Genomic DNA, 11,955 nt, shown 5'->3' with positions numbered 1-11,955 from the left:
ATTTATTATCTTTGTCAGGTCCTTTCCCAAGTAAACCATAAAAAATACTCACAAGCTATGTCTTTAGTCATTACATGTGGTGAGGCATCACTGGGTTCTCCAAGACCAGCTTTGTTTTCAGCAGTCACTCTGAATTCATATTCCACTCCTTCATTAAGGCTTTGCACTTTGAAACGGAGATCAGAAATAGTTTTCTTTGTTGCTCTAACCCATCTCAACCCTTTCCTTTCCTTTCTCTCAACATAATAGCCTGTGATGTCACTACCACCATCGTCAGTGGGCCTCTTCCAGGAAATGGTGACTGTATTCTTAGTGACGTTATCGATTTCTGGTTTGGATGGAGGACCTGGGGGACCTGCAATTCAAAAAGTGCAACAGTATTAAACATTGTATTTTAAATAAACAGATTTTATACAATGGTTTTCAATTATCACATCCCCAAACTTACCAAATCTATCCACCATTTTAACTGGCTCAGACTGCACAGAATCACCAACACCATACTGGTTCACGGCTGAAACACGGAAGATATATTCATTGCCCTGGATTAGTTTACTACAAACATGACGGCAATCTATGATGTTCTCAGCCACCAGAGTCCAGAGCAGACGGCTGGTTTCCCTCTTTTCAAGAACATAAGACTTAATTGGAGATCCACCATCCTCGTGAGGGGGCAACCATGTAAGTGTGACCTTTTCAGATGATACATTGCTACTTTCAATTGGCCCTGGTGGTCCAGGAACATCCAACACTTTCACTTTCACATTTTCTTCTTTAATGCCAAATGGATTGCTGGCACTGATGGTGTATTCTCCAGAATCCTTCCTGGAGGCGTACTTCACTGATAATGTAGACGATGTGGGAGTTGATTCAATCTGGACAATGTCCGAATGCTTAAAGTCTTTCCCAGCTTTAGACCATACAGATGTTGGAGGTGGTTTTCCAAGGATACTTGTTGCTGTTATAACTATAGTGTCACCGGCTTTAACAATAAGTCCCTCCTTTACAGTGGGATCGATTACAATAGTTGGTGCCTCTGTAAAAAGAACAAAGAAAAAAGAAGAATGGCCATTAGCACCTTAGTCTTGATTTTAAAAATACAATTAAAAAAATAAAATAAACGCAAGGCAACAATGTAACATACCATATTCATCTTTGCATATGATAGTGTCAGTTTGTTCAGATGGAAGGCTTATTGCTCCAGCAGCATTCTTTGCTCGGATTCTGAATTCATATTTGCAGCCTTCAGTTAGGTCTGTCACTGTAAATGCGCATTCCTGCACATTCACATGGTTAGCTTTCATCCAGGACTTTGCAGGTAGATCACGTTTTTCAACAATGTAGCCTGTCAATTTGTGTCCACCATCATACTTGGGTTCAGTCCAAATGAGTGTTACACTGCTTCTTGTAACACTAATTACATCAGGTTTACCAGGAGGATCTGTAACAATATTGTAAAATATTATTGAGCATTAGTTCATGATAAAGAATTGTAGCTGTTTATAAAGAAGACATTAATGAGAAACAAAATAATTCTACTCACCAACTGGGTCCAAAGCTATCATTGGCTCTGTTGGTAAGCTTGGTTTGCCAACACCTGCCATATTAATAGCCATAACTCTGAACTCATACTCCAGACCTTCAGTTAATCCAGACACTCTGTATTCCTTCATTCTCAGAGGTGTCTTGCTGGCTCTCTTCCACAATAGACTGTTCCTTTCTTTGTACTCAACATGATAGCCTGAGTAGCAAAGACAAATGGTCTTAGTTCCCACAACACATTACATCATGATCACCATAATAATAATAATAATAATACATAATACATATGTATTTAGTTACCGGTAATTGGTGATCCTCCAGTCTTTCTTGGGTCTGCCCAAGCCAGTGTTGCAGATTCATGTCTCATAGACATAATTTGTGGTGGAGCTGGTGCATCAGGTACATCTAATGACAAAACACAATAAGGTGTTTAGCAAAAATCCCAATCGTTTAGTAATTGAATACAACACAAACCCAAGAAAAGTAGAACTTACTAAATGGATGTTGAGCCACGATTGGATCAGATTTCAGACCTTCTCCAACTCCGTATTTATTTTCTGCACTGACTCTGAAGATATATTCAGTTCCCTCATGAAGTCTGGTAACTCTTAACGTATTTTTCTGCACCGCGGAAGCACAGGTAACCCACTTATTAGTTGTGGAATCCCTCTTCTCAAGGATATAATTGGAGATTTCTGAACCACCATCGTCCTTTGGTGGACCCCATTTTAAGGTCATGCCATCAGCTGTGACCTCATCAAACTTAATCGGTCCAGTTGGTATTCCTGGTTTTCCAACAACCTTCATAAAGAGTGTACATTCTTTGGTGCCAGCACTGTTCTTCAGGGTAATAGTATATTTTGCTGCATCACTCCTTTCACAGTCACGCACCAAAAGAGTTGTGTTGATGGGAGAACATTCTACACATACTCTGCCAGTATCTGTCAACACCAGATCATCACCTTTCTTCCAGGTGACCGTTGGATTTGGTTTACCAAAGATTGGGATCTTAAGACGGAAACTGCTTCCCTCTTTTGCAAGGTAGCACAGATCTGGGAAGTCTCTCAAGTCAGCACTTGGTGGAACTACAAAGGAGAGGTTATAAAAGTTGATTAACACAAGTGATCTCAGTACATATTTATATATGTAAATTTATACACTTTAAAATACATTGTTTTTTTGGAAATTTGAATATTCTTAATTAATACTTACCAATGTGATCTTTAGCCACAACATTCTGTTCCTGTGGCGAGCTGTATCCAGAATCATTCATTGCTCTAACTCGGTATGTATATTCCTTTCCTTCTTCCAGATCCTTGGCACTATACTGCATATTTTTGGACCTCATAACCTCCTTCCACTTATCCTCACTAATCATGACTTCTACTACATATGCAGTAATACGACTTCCACCATCACTAATAGGTTTCTTCCATGACAAGGTGCATGAATTCTTTGTGACAACCAGAGCTTTAAGATCCTTAACTGGTCCAGGTTGTTCTGAAAGAAGATTTTTGAGTTGTGAATACAATATGCAAATTCAAATAATTCTCAGTTACAGTACAGACCAAAAATAAAAGTAAGAATCACTAACCTGAAGCTCTGATTGCATCATGTGTCTCACATGCTTCACCAATGCCATATTCATTTTCAGCCAACACTCTGAAAAAGTAGGATTTGCCTTCTTCCAGGTTTTGGATTCTGAAGGATGTTTTGGGGCAGTCAGTAGAAACTGTGGACCATGCTTTCCTCTCTGCATCACGTTTCTCAACAATATAACTCTTTACTGGGGCACCACCATCAATAAGAGGAGGATCCCAGGTAATGGCGGCAGAATCCTTGGATGTCTCTTTGATCATCAGATTAAGTGGTGGTCCAGGGGTATCTGTGAAAAAACAAATGAATGAAAAATAAATCATGACTTCAAAAATCTTAAAAAGTATTGTACATTTCACACATTGATGAAATGCAAGAAACACAACCTACCCAGAACCTTCACCACTATTGTGTATGTTTTCATTCCACTGCTGTTCTCCAGAGTCAGTATATATTTGCCAGCATCATATCTGTTCACATTTTCACAGTAGACTAAAGTATCGTAGTCAGACGTCTTGATTTCCAGTCCTAGTCTTTCCTTAATGTTTGTGTTCATTTTAGCCCAGGTAATCTTGGGAGCTGGACGGCCTCTGATTGGCACATAAATTCTCATTGTCACTCCAGCACGTAACACTAGGGCTTTCCTCAAATCAGCATCAAGTTCTGCTTCAGGTGCAACTGTAACAAAAATAAAGAAAGACATATATTAATGTATTTAATTAATAGAAATAATTATGGGTTGAAGTACTTGTCTATGTACTGCATTATTTAATCACTTACTTACAAGTTATTTAATTAATAACTCTAACAATAACAATTACTTAAACCAAACACAAAATCTGAGATGAAAACTTACTCAAAATGTCCTTTGCAGTGTGTTTCTCAGGAACTTCGCTTGGTTCGCTGTACCCAATCTTGTTAACAGCAGACACACGGAACTGATACTCTGTATTTTCAGTCAGTCCTGTAACAGTGTAACGTGTTTCTTGGAGATTCTTTGGTACATTGCATCGTATCCAGTCTTTGCCATCTGCTCTTTTAATCTCAACCAGGTAACCCAAGATAGGACTGCCACCATCATATGCAGGTTTGCTCCAGGTAAGACTAATAGAGCTGTGAGTTGTATCAGCCACCTTCGGGAAAGCCGGGGGGCCAGGTGGATCTGTGAAACAAACACAGAATTATAACACAATGAAATCCATTAGTTCTTGTTTCAAGGTGAGCCAATGCTATTAATACAATGTAATTACAACACACTGAATACTTACACTGAGGATCAAGGGCAGTGGCTCCCTTAGATGGATCACTTGGTTTACCTAATCCAGCCTTGTTCAGGGCAATGACTCTGTATTCATATTCACATCCTTCAGAAAGTCCGGTTGCTTTAACTGTTCTTTCAAGTACTGGTCGTCTATTGACTTTACCCCAGTTAACTGCTTTGGTTTCACGCTTTTCAAGCATGTATCCAAGAATGGCAGAACCACCATCATCTGCTGGTGCCTTCCAGCTGACAGTCATATGGTCCTTTGTGATATTGGAAATCACAGGAGGATCACATGGGCCAGGAGGATCTAAAAAAGGGGATTTGCCATCAATATTTATGTAAATACTGCAGATGTGTGTGTGCATTTTAGTACAAATCAAAGAAAAGAAAGAAAAAAATATATAGTCTTACCATATGGGTTCTTAGCAAAAACAGCTTCAGTCAAGATGGGGTCACCAACACCATACTTATTTTCAGCGCTGATGCGGAACTGGTACTCATGGCCTTCGATCAGCTTCTCAACAGAGCAACTTGTAATCTGGACATTTGCTGTGACCTGAGCCCAGTTAGGTCTGCTGGTCTCACGTTTATCAACAATGTAATTCGTTACCTCAGACCCACCATCAGCAATAGGTGGTTCCCATACAAGATTGACACGATCTGAGTACACATTGTTTATTTTGACTGACGCTGGAGGGCCAGGTTTGTCTGAAGGGAAAAACAAAATATACATTTAATTTGCCAATCCTTAAACACAATGTTTTCTCTTTACCAAATTTGCAATAGATATTTATTTTAATCTGCTCACCGAGGACTTTCAGTTTAATATTGGCAGATTTTGAACCACTTGCATTTTCTGCAAGAATCATATATTCTCCAGACTCTTTTCGCTGCACACTGAACAGTTCCAGCAAACACAGGTTTCTCTTTTGTGTTATCTTAATGCCTTCAGCAGCTTTCACGATTTCACCATCCTTCTTCCATGTGATTTTTGGCAATGGTTTTCCGAACACATTGGCCTCAAGGCACACATTTGCTCCAGCCTTCACTGTGATCATAGACTTCATAGACACGGCCAAGTCTATCCTTGGTGGGACTGGAATGAAAGAACAGCAATATTGTTACATTTGTTATAGACTATTACATATGTTCATGAAATTACTTAAGAATCTCAAATAACACATAATTATAGATGTTGTCTTACCATTCTCTGCCTGTACTGTAAGTGGGTCAGAGAGCTCAGATGGTCGGCTGAGGTTTACAGCTGTCTTTGCAATTATTCTGAACTGATACTGTCCACCTTCTTCCAGTCCTGTGACAGTATACTCTTCTCTGGGCACATTTTGACTGCTTGTATTGCAACGAACCCATTTATCACCTGGGAGTTTGCAAGCTTCAACATAGTAACCAATTATTCTACTGCCACCATCATGCTTTGGTCGACTCCAGATCAGGGATACTGTACTGGTTGTTACATCAAGGATTTCTGGTTTACCTGGAGGATCTAAAATTAAAAAAATATATAGAAAAAATTGTTATATCTCTGTCTGGAAAAACTGAAAAGTCAAATTATAGAAAGGAAGGTATTTCAAATACTTACCAACTGGTGTTCTTGCTGTGATGAACTCAGTTGGTTTGCTTGGTTTTCCTTGACCAGCACGATTAATGGCAGATATTCTGAATGTGTATTCCAGGCCTTCAATAAGACCAGCACATGGATATTCAGTAGTGCGGACAACTGTGTCATTAGCCTTAACCCAGAGAAGGCTATTTCTTTCTTTACGTTCAATATAGTATCCAGTGATTGGACTGCCGCCATCATTTTCTGGTCTGTCCCAGGCAACAAACATGCAGTCTTTATTGACTTTGTTGATACGTGCATTCTTTGGTGGACTAGGTACCTCTGAAAGAAAAAATAACAACAATATTTGTATGCACATATTATAATGGTACAGTTGTGGGATTACAACATTTATGATAATAACAAATAAATATAAAAAGATTCTACGATCATCTCACCAAAGGGGAATTTGGCAATCATTCTCTCAGATGAAATGGGATCTGAAATGCCAAAGCGGTTTTCTGCACGGACACGGAAGATGTACTCTTTCCCAGGTGTGAGCTTTCCCAGTCTGCAGCTAGTCTTAGTAACTGAGCCGACTGCAGTGACCCAATCTCCTCTGCTTACGTCACACTTTTCAACTACATAGTTAGTGATATTGCTTCCTCCGTCTTCACGTGGCATGTGCCAGGACAGAGAGCATGCATCGGCATCAATCTCACTGATCTCAAATGGTGGTTCTGGTGGGCCAGGTATATCTGTAATAGAAAGCAACAGCAAACACATTTTTTTTTTATTATTATTATTATTATTATTATTATTATTACTGTTATTGTGGTTGAAATACATCATGTGTCTTTGAATAACTCACCCATGATTACTACTCTCAAAATCTGAGAAACAAGTCCACAGCTGTTTTCAGCAGAAAGGTTGTAATAACCACTGTCTTTCCTTGATACATCCTTGATAATAAGTACACAGGAGTTCTGAGCCTTATGTACTGCCAAACGACTGGACTGAACCACGTCTTCATCTCCCTTCTTCCATTTGCACACTGGTGCCGGCTTCCCAGAGACAAGGGCTTCCACCCTCAGTTTCTGTCCTGCTTTAGCAGAGACATGCTCAGGCATTACAATCCTTGGTGCCACTGGAAAAAAGGATATATATATATATTGTTTACATATGTAATTTTACACATTTGGAAAATAAAGATTGACAGAAAAAAATAAAGCACATAAAGAGTAATAATGTGAACATACTGAGTTGTTCCTTGATCTCATGTACTCCTTCTGCTTCTCTTGGTAGACTGCAACCAACTGCATTTCTTGCTGCTACTCTGAACTTGTACTTTTTGCCCTCCTTTAATCCAACAACAACAATGCTTAAGTCTTTAACGACAGAATACGGAGTCCAGTGATCATCAGCATGGCCATCCTCGATATAGTCAATTATATAACCATCAATTTTTGATCCTCCATCTCGGAGTGGTTTGACCCACCCTACAGTTGCACTGTTCTTTGTAATGTCAAGGACATCCACTTTCTTTGGTGGGTCAGGTTCACCTGAAACACAAAGGTGTTATAATTAGAAACATATTATATTATGGAGCTAAACAAAATATTGTGGAAGGAAATTAAATAACAGACTTACTGAGTGCATCAGTGGCATGGACAGCCCTAGGCGTGTCTTTAGGAACGCCTGAACCATATTGGTTAACTGCTGTTACTCTGAAGTAGTATTCATTGCCTGGTACAAGATTTATGACTCTAAAGCTTGTCTTCTTTAGGTCAGTAATGACAGTTGCCCATGTCTTTCTGTCAACTTCACGCCTTTCAAGGATGTAGTGTGTTACTGGACTTCCACCATCATTTTCAGGAGGACTCCAAGACAGCTGGCATGACACCTTTGTTATATCAGTAGCGTCCAAGTCCACCACTGGCCCAGGAGTGTCTGTTGAATTGAATGATATTGGTTTACACTTAATTCCATTTATTATTACAGTAATAGGATGCATTTCAATTAATAAATGAACAAGCAGAGAAATAACACTCACCAAGAACTTTGACATTAACAAAAACGGCTTTCTCTCCAGCAGGGCTAGTAAGAGTCAGCGCATATTTGCCTGAATCGTCACGTGTGCTTTCAGGGATGACAAGGAAAGTCATGGTGTCAATCAGGTCGACATGACCTCTCCTCACAACATTATCGATACCCATTCTCCTCCAGGTCACTTTTGGAGCAGGTCTTCCTCTTATTGTGGCAAAGAGTCTAATTGGACACCCTGCACGAACTGTAAGGACCTTTCTGAGACTGGCATCCAAATCTATTTCAGGAGGCTCTGTAAAATTAAATCAGAAAACATGAATCAGTATTTCATATAATATACTTAATAACTATGTCATTATAGCAACAGGAAAAGATTATTTACCAAGTATCTCTCTGGGTGACACAGCATCTTTCAGATCTGCAGGACGTCCAAGGCCCACTTGATTTTGTGCAGAGACACGGAATTCATACTCCTGTTTCTCATCCAGGCTAGAAACAGTAAATTGTGTCAGGACGAGCTGAGCTGCAACATTACATCTCTTCCAGCCTTCATCTGGTTTATCACTTGGTCCCTTTGGTCTTATTTCAACCACATATCCAATGATAGGAGCACCACCATCGTAAACAGGTTTAGACCACCCAAGAGTGATAGACGATTTTGTGCTATCAACAACTTTCAATCCACTTGGAGGACCAGGAGGTTCTGAAAACAAATGATATACAATTTATATAACTTATATCATATCATAATGCAGAAAGTTTCAAAAGATTGTAGACACCAAAATGTATACATACCTATCGGATCTTTGGCAGGCACAGATCTGGAAGGTGTACTTGGCTCTCCCAATCCAACTTCATTTTCAGCCTTGACACGGAATTGATATTCATGCCCTGGAATCAGGTTAGTAACTCTCATACGTCTCTCTGAAATGGGACTCTTGGTAACTGCCACCCATCTGACGGCACGTTTTTCCTTCCTTTCCAGAATGTATCCTGTGATGGATTTTCCTCCATCATTTTCGGGTGGAGCCCATGTAACCGTCATTTCCTCCTTGCCAATTTTCGTTACTTCTGGTGCATCTGGTGGACCGGGTCTATTGTACTGTGTCCTTGCAATAATTGGCTTGCTTTCAACAGGTGGGCCAGTTCCCATTTTATTCTCTGCCCGAATACGGAAGATGTATTCATTACCTTCCACAAGGCGTGTAACATTGGCATAGTTAGTCATGACTGATGCAGAGTATGTCGACCACACCATTCTTTTTGTCTCACATTTTTCCAAAATGTAATTCTGAATTTCACAGCCACCATCATCCTCTGGTGGATCCCATGCAACTCTACATCTGTCAACTGAAATGCCAGAGATCTTCAGGTCTCTGATGGGACCTGGTTTATCAAGAACATTTACAGTGGCATATGCAGTGAAGCTTCCGGCAGGATTTGTTGCAGTTATCACATATTTTCCACTGTCCGATCGTTTGGACTTGGTCATGAGAAATTTGGAGTAATCAGAACCAGTTTCAATATGGAGTCTAGGACTTTTGGCGAATTCGCCTGTATCTTTGTCCTTTACCCATGTTACTTCAGGTTGAGGTTTACCCCTGAGACCAGCTTCAATTCTGATAGAATCACCAGCTTTTACAACCAAGACTCCAGTCAACTTGAGGTCAAGAACTGGTTTCTGTATTTCTTCTTTAACAAGTACTTCACTTGTCTTTACCCAGTTGCTTTCTCCTCCTTCATTTTTGGTTTGTACTCTAAACTGGTAAGTTTGGTTCTCAATGCATCTGTCAACCATGAAGTGCGTCTCTTTAATGCTTCCCTTGTGAACTCTTTCCCATTCATCTGAATCTTTCAGTTTCCTTTCCACGTGGTAAGAAAGGTTGGCACTGCCACCATCATAGTCAGGTTTTCTCCATTTAAGGAAAACAAATGATTTTCCAACGTCAGCTATGTGGAAATTCTCTGGCTCACCTGGCTTCTCAACAGGATCAATAGCAAGAATGGGTGTTTTGGTCTCTATTGTTGGTCCAGTACCAACCTTATTTTCTGCACAGACACGGAACACATATTCACGATTCTCCACAAGTGGAGCCTTAATTAAACGTTTGGTAACATCTGAAGAGATCATCGACCAACCCCTTTGGCTGGGTTCACGGCACTCTACAATATAGTTGGTAATTTCAGAACCTCCATTATCTTCTGGATTTTCCCAAGAGACCATGCATGATTCTCGAGTGACATAAGTTGTTTTCAAATTCTGACAAGGCCCAGGTCTATCAAGGACATTCACTACAACCACAGCTTGAGCTTGGCCACTGCTGTTTTTAGCCACAATTGCATACTTTCCATGGTCTACTCTGGTAGCTTCTTTAATAATCAGCTCAACAAGAGGGAAGTCATTGTTCATCACTGTACGCTTGTCTCTAGACAAGACCCTTGCATCCTTTGACCATGTAATGTCAGGATCAGGTCTGCCCTTCACACGAGCTGTGATGCCAATATTCTGTCCTACTCTGATGGTTAGCAGATCACGGCAAGCAACATCGATGTCAATCTCTGGAGGACGAAGAATATCCTTTGCAATGACTGACTCTGGAAGTTCCCTTGGATCTCCCTCTCCAATAATATTAGCAGCTCTAATACGGAATCTATATTCTGTGCCTTCAACTAGTCCAGGTACCCTAAATGCACACTGCTTAATAAGATCATCCTTGTTTATTCTATCCCACTGAGCACTGCCTGTTTTCTGGCACTCAACAATATAACCTAAGATAGGACTGCCTCCATCTCTTGTAGGTTTTGTCCAGACCAAATCTGCATATTGTTTGCTCCAGTCTTTAAGTTTAGGGTTTACTGGAGGTCCAGGTACTGTAATTGGACGAGATGCCCTAACAGGGTCAGATGATGGGGAAGGTTTACTTAGACCAGCAATGTTTTCAGCAATAACTCTGAATTCATATGTGTTGCCTTCAAAAAGTCCTGCAGCTCTGTATTTGAGATCCAAAACAGGTGTCTTGTTCACACGAATCCATTTGCCTGAAATTTCTCGGCGTTCAACAATGTAACCACTGATTGGGCTACCACCATCTGTTTTTGGCATTGTCCATCCAATAGTCACAGCACTTTCTGTAATGTCACAAGCCACTGGTTTTCCAGGAGGACCAGGTGGGTCAAACATGTGTTTAGCCACAGTTGGTTTACTTTCAAGTGGCTCACCAATACCGATTTTATTCTCTGCACGGACACGCATAATATATTCACAGCCCTTCTGCAACCGTGGGATCTTCACTCTTGTGCTGGTGCTTCCAGAGCTGACAACTCCCCATGTTTCCTTCTTAGATTCTCTCTTTTCAACAATGTAATTCAATACAGCACTTCCACCATCATCCTTTGGAGGGCGCCAGCTAATTACCATATGTTCAGGAGTTACTTCAAGGATGTTAATAGGACCAATGGGAGGACCAGGAACATCTAGAACTGTTACATGCAAAGCAACTGTCTTGCTTCCAGCAAGGTTGGACACTGTAAGGTGATATTCTCCTGTGTCTTTTCTTGTGCAATCATTTATGGTAAGGATTGTTGAAAATTGATCAGTATCTATCTTGCGACTGCCTTCAGTTTTGATCTCTTCACCGTCAATTACCCACTTTGCAGCAGGAACAGGGATGCCTCTCATAATTGCAGGGAGTCTAATGGTACTTCCAGCCTTCACAATAATGCCCTCAATTAGTTTCACATCAACTTCAATAGTTGGTGGCACTGAAAATAATAATACAAATAAAGATGTGAGAATAATGATAGATATAAGAACAAGGTCTGAAATTAACATATTTTTTATTACAAAATAATAATGTATTGAGAACGAGAAACAATCTCCTGTACACACTTAAAACCAAAAAGGTATTTGTCTGGTGACCAACACATGTGCATGTTTTGGGGGAGA

The 11,955-nt window shown here is 40.2% G+C and overlaps 1 protein-coding gene across 1 annotated transcript in view; it reads right to left on the bottom strand.

Moving 5' to 3' along the window:
• The window catches only part of ttn.2 (titin, tandem duplicate 2), a 162,588-nt gene that overhangs the window by 44,362 nt on the left and 106,271 nt on the right, over window positions 1–11,955 (bottom strand). The window contains exons 186-207 of the mRNA XM_066688525.1: window positions 8,805–11,771; window positions 8,392–8,712; window positions 8,017–8,301; window positions 7,614–7,913; window positions 7,223–7,525; window positions 6,835–7,110; window positions 6,422–6,721; window positions 6,003–6,305; window positions 5,607–5,906; window positions 5,211–5,498; window positions 4,814–5,110; window positions 4,407–4,709; window positions 3,995–4,300; window positions 3,529–3,816; window positions 3,137–3,427; window positions 2,755–3,042; window positions 2,037–2,627; window positions 1,843–1,947; window positions 1,544–1,741; window positions 1,145–1,441; window positions 449–1,036; window positions 53–355 (exon numbers count right to left, since the gene is read on the bottom strand). Of these exons, the coding sequence (XP_066544622.1) occupies window positions 53–355; window positions 449–1,036; window positions 1,145–1,441; window positions 1,544–1,741; window positions 1,843–1,947; window positions 2,037–2,627; window positions 2,755–3,042; window positions 3,137–3,427; window positions 3,529–3,816; window positions 3,995–4,300; window positions 4,407–4,709; window positions 4,814–5,110; window positions 5,211–5,498; window positions 5,607–5,906; window positions 6,003–6,305; window positions 6,422–6,721; window positions 6,835–7,110; window positions 7,223–7,525; window positions 7,614–7,913; window positions 8,017–8,301; window positions 8,392–8,712; window positions 8,805–11,771 (9,498 nt within the window). The remainder of the gene's footprint in view (window positions 1–52; window positions 356–448; window positions 1,037–1,144; window positions 1,442–1,543; window positions 1,742–1,842; window positions 1,948–2,036; window positions 2,628–2,754; window positions 3,043–3,136; window positions 3,428–3,528; window positions 3,817–3,994; window positions 4,301–4,406; window positions 4,710–4,813; window positions 5,111–5,210; window positions 5,499–5,606; window positions 5,907–6,002; window positions 6,306–6,421; window positions 6,722–6,834; window positions 7,111–7,222; window positions 7,526–7,613; window positions 7,914–8,016; window positions 8,302–8,391; window positions 8,713–8,804; window positions 11,772–11,955) is intronic.

This window comes from Amia ocellicauda, chromosome 16, assembly GCF_036373705.1.
Source record: "Amia ocellicauda isolate fAmiCal2 chromosome 16, fAmiCal2.hap1, whole genome shotgun sequence".
NCBI classification, from domain to species: Eukaryota; Metazoa; Chordata; class Actinopteri; order Amiiformes; family Amiidae; genus Amia; species Amia ocellicauda.
This window is presented reverse-complemented; position numbering and strand designations above follow the sequence as displayed.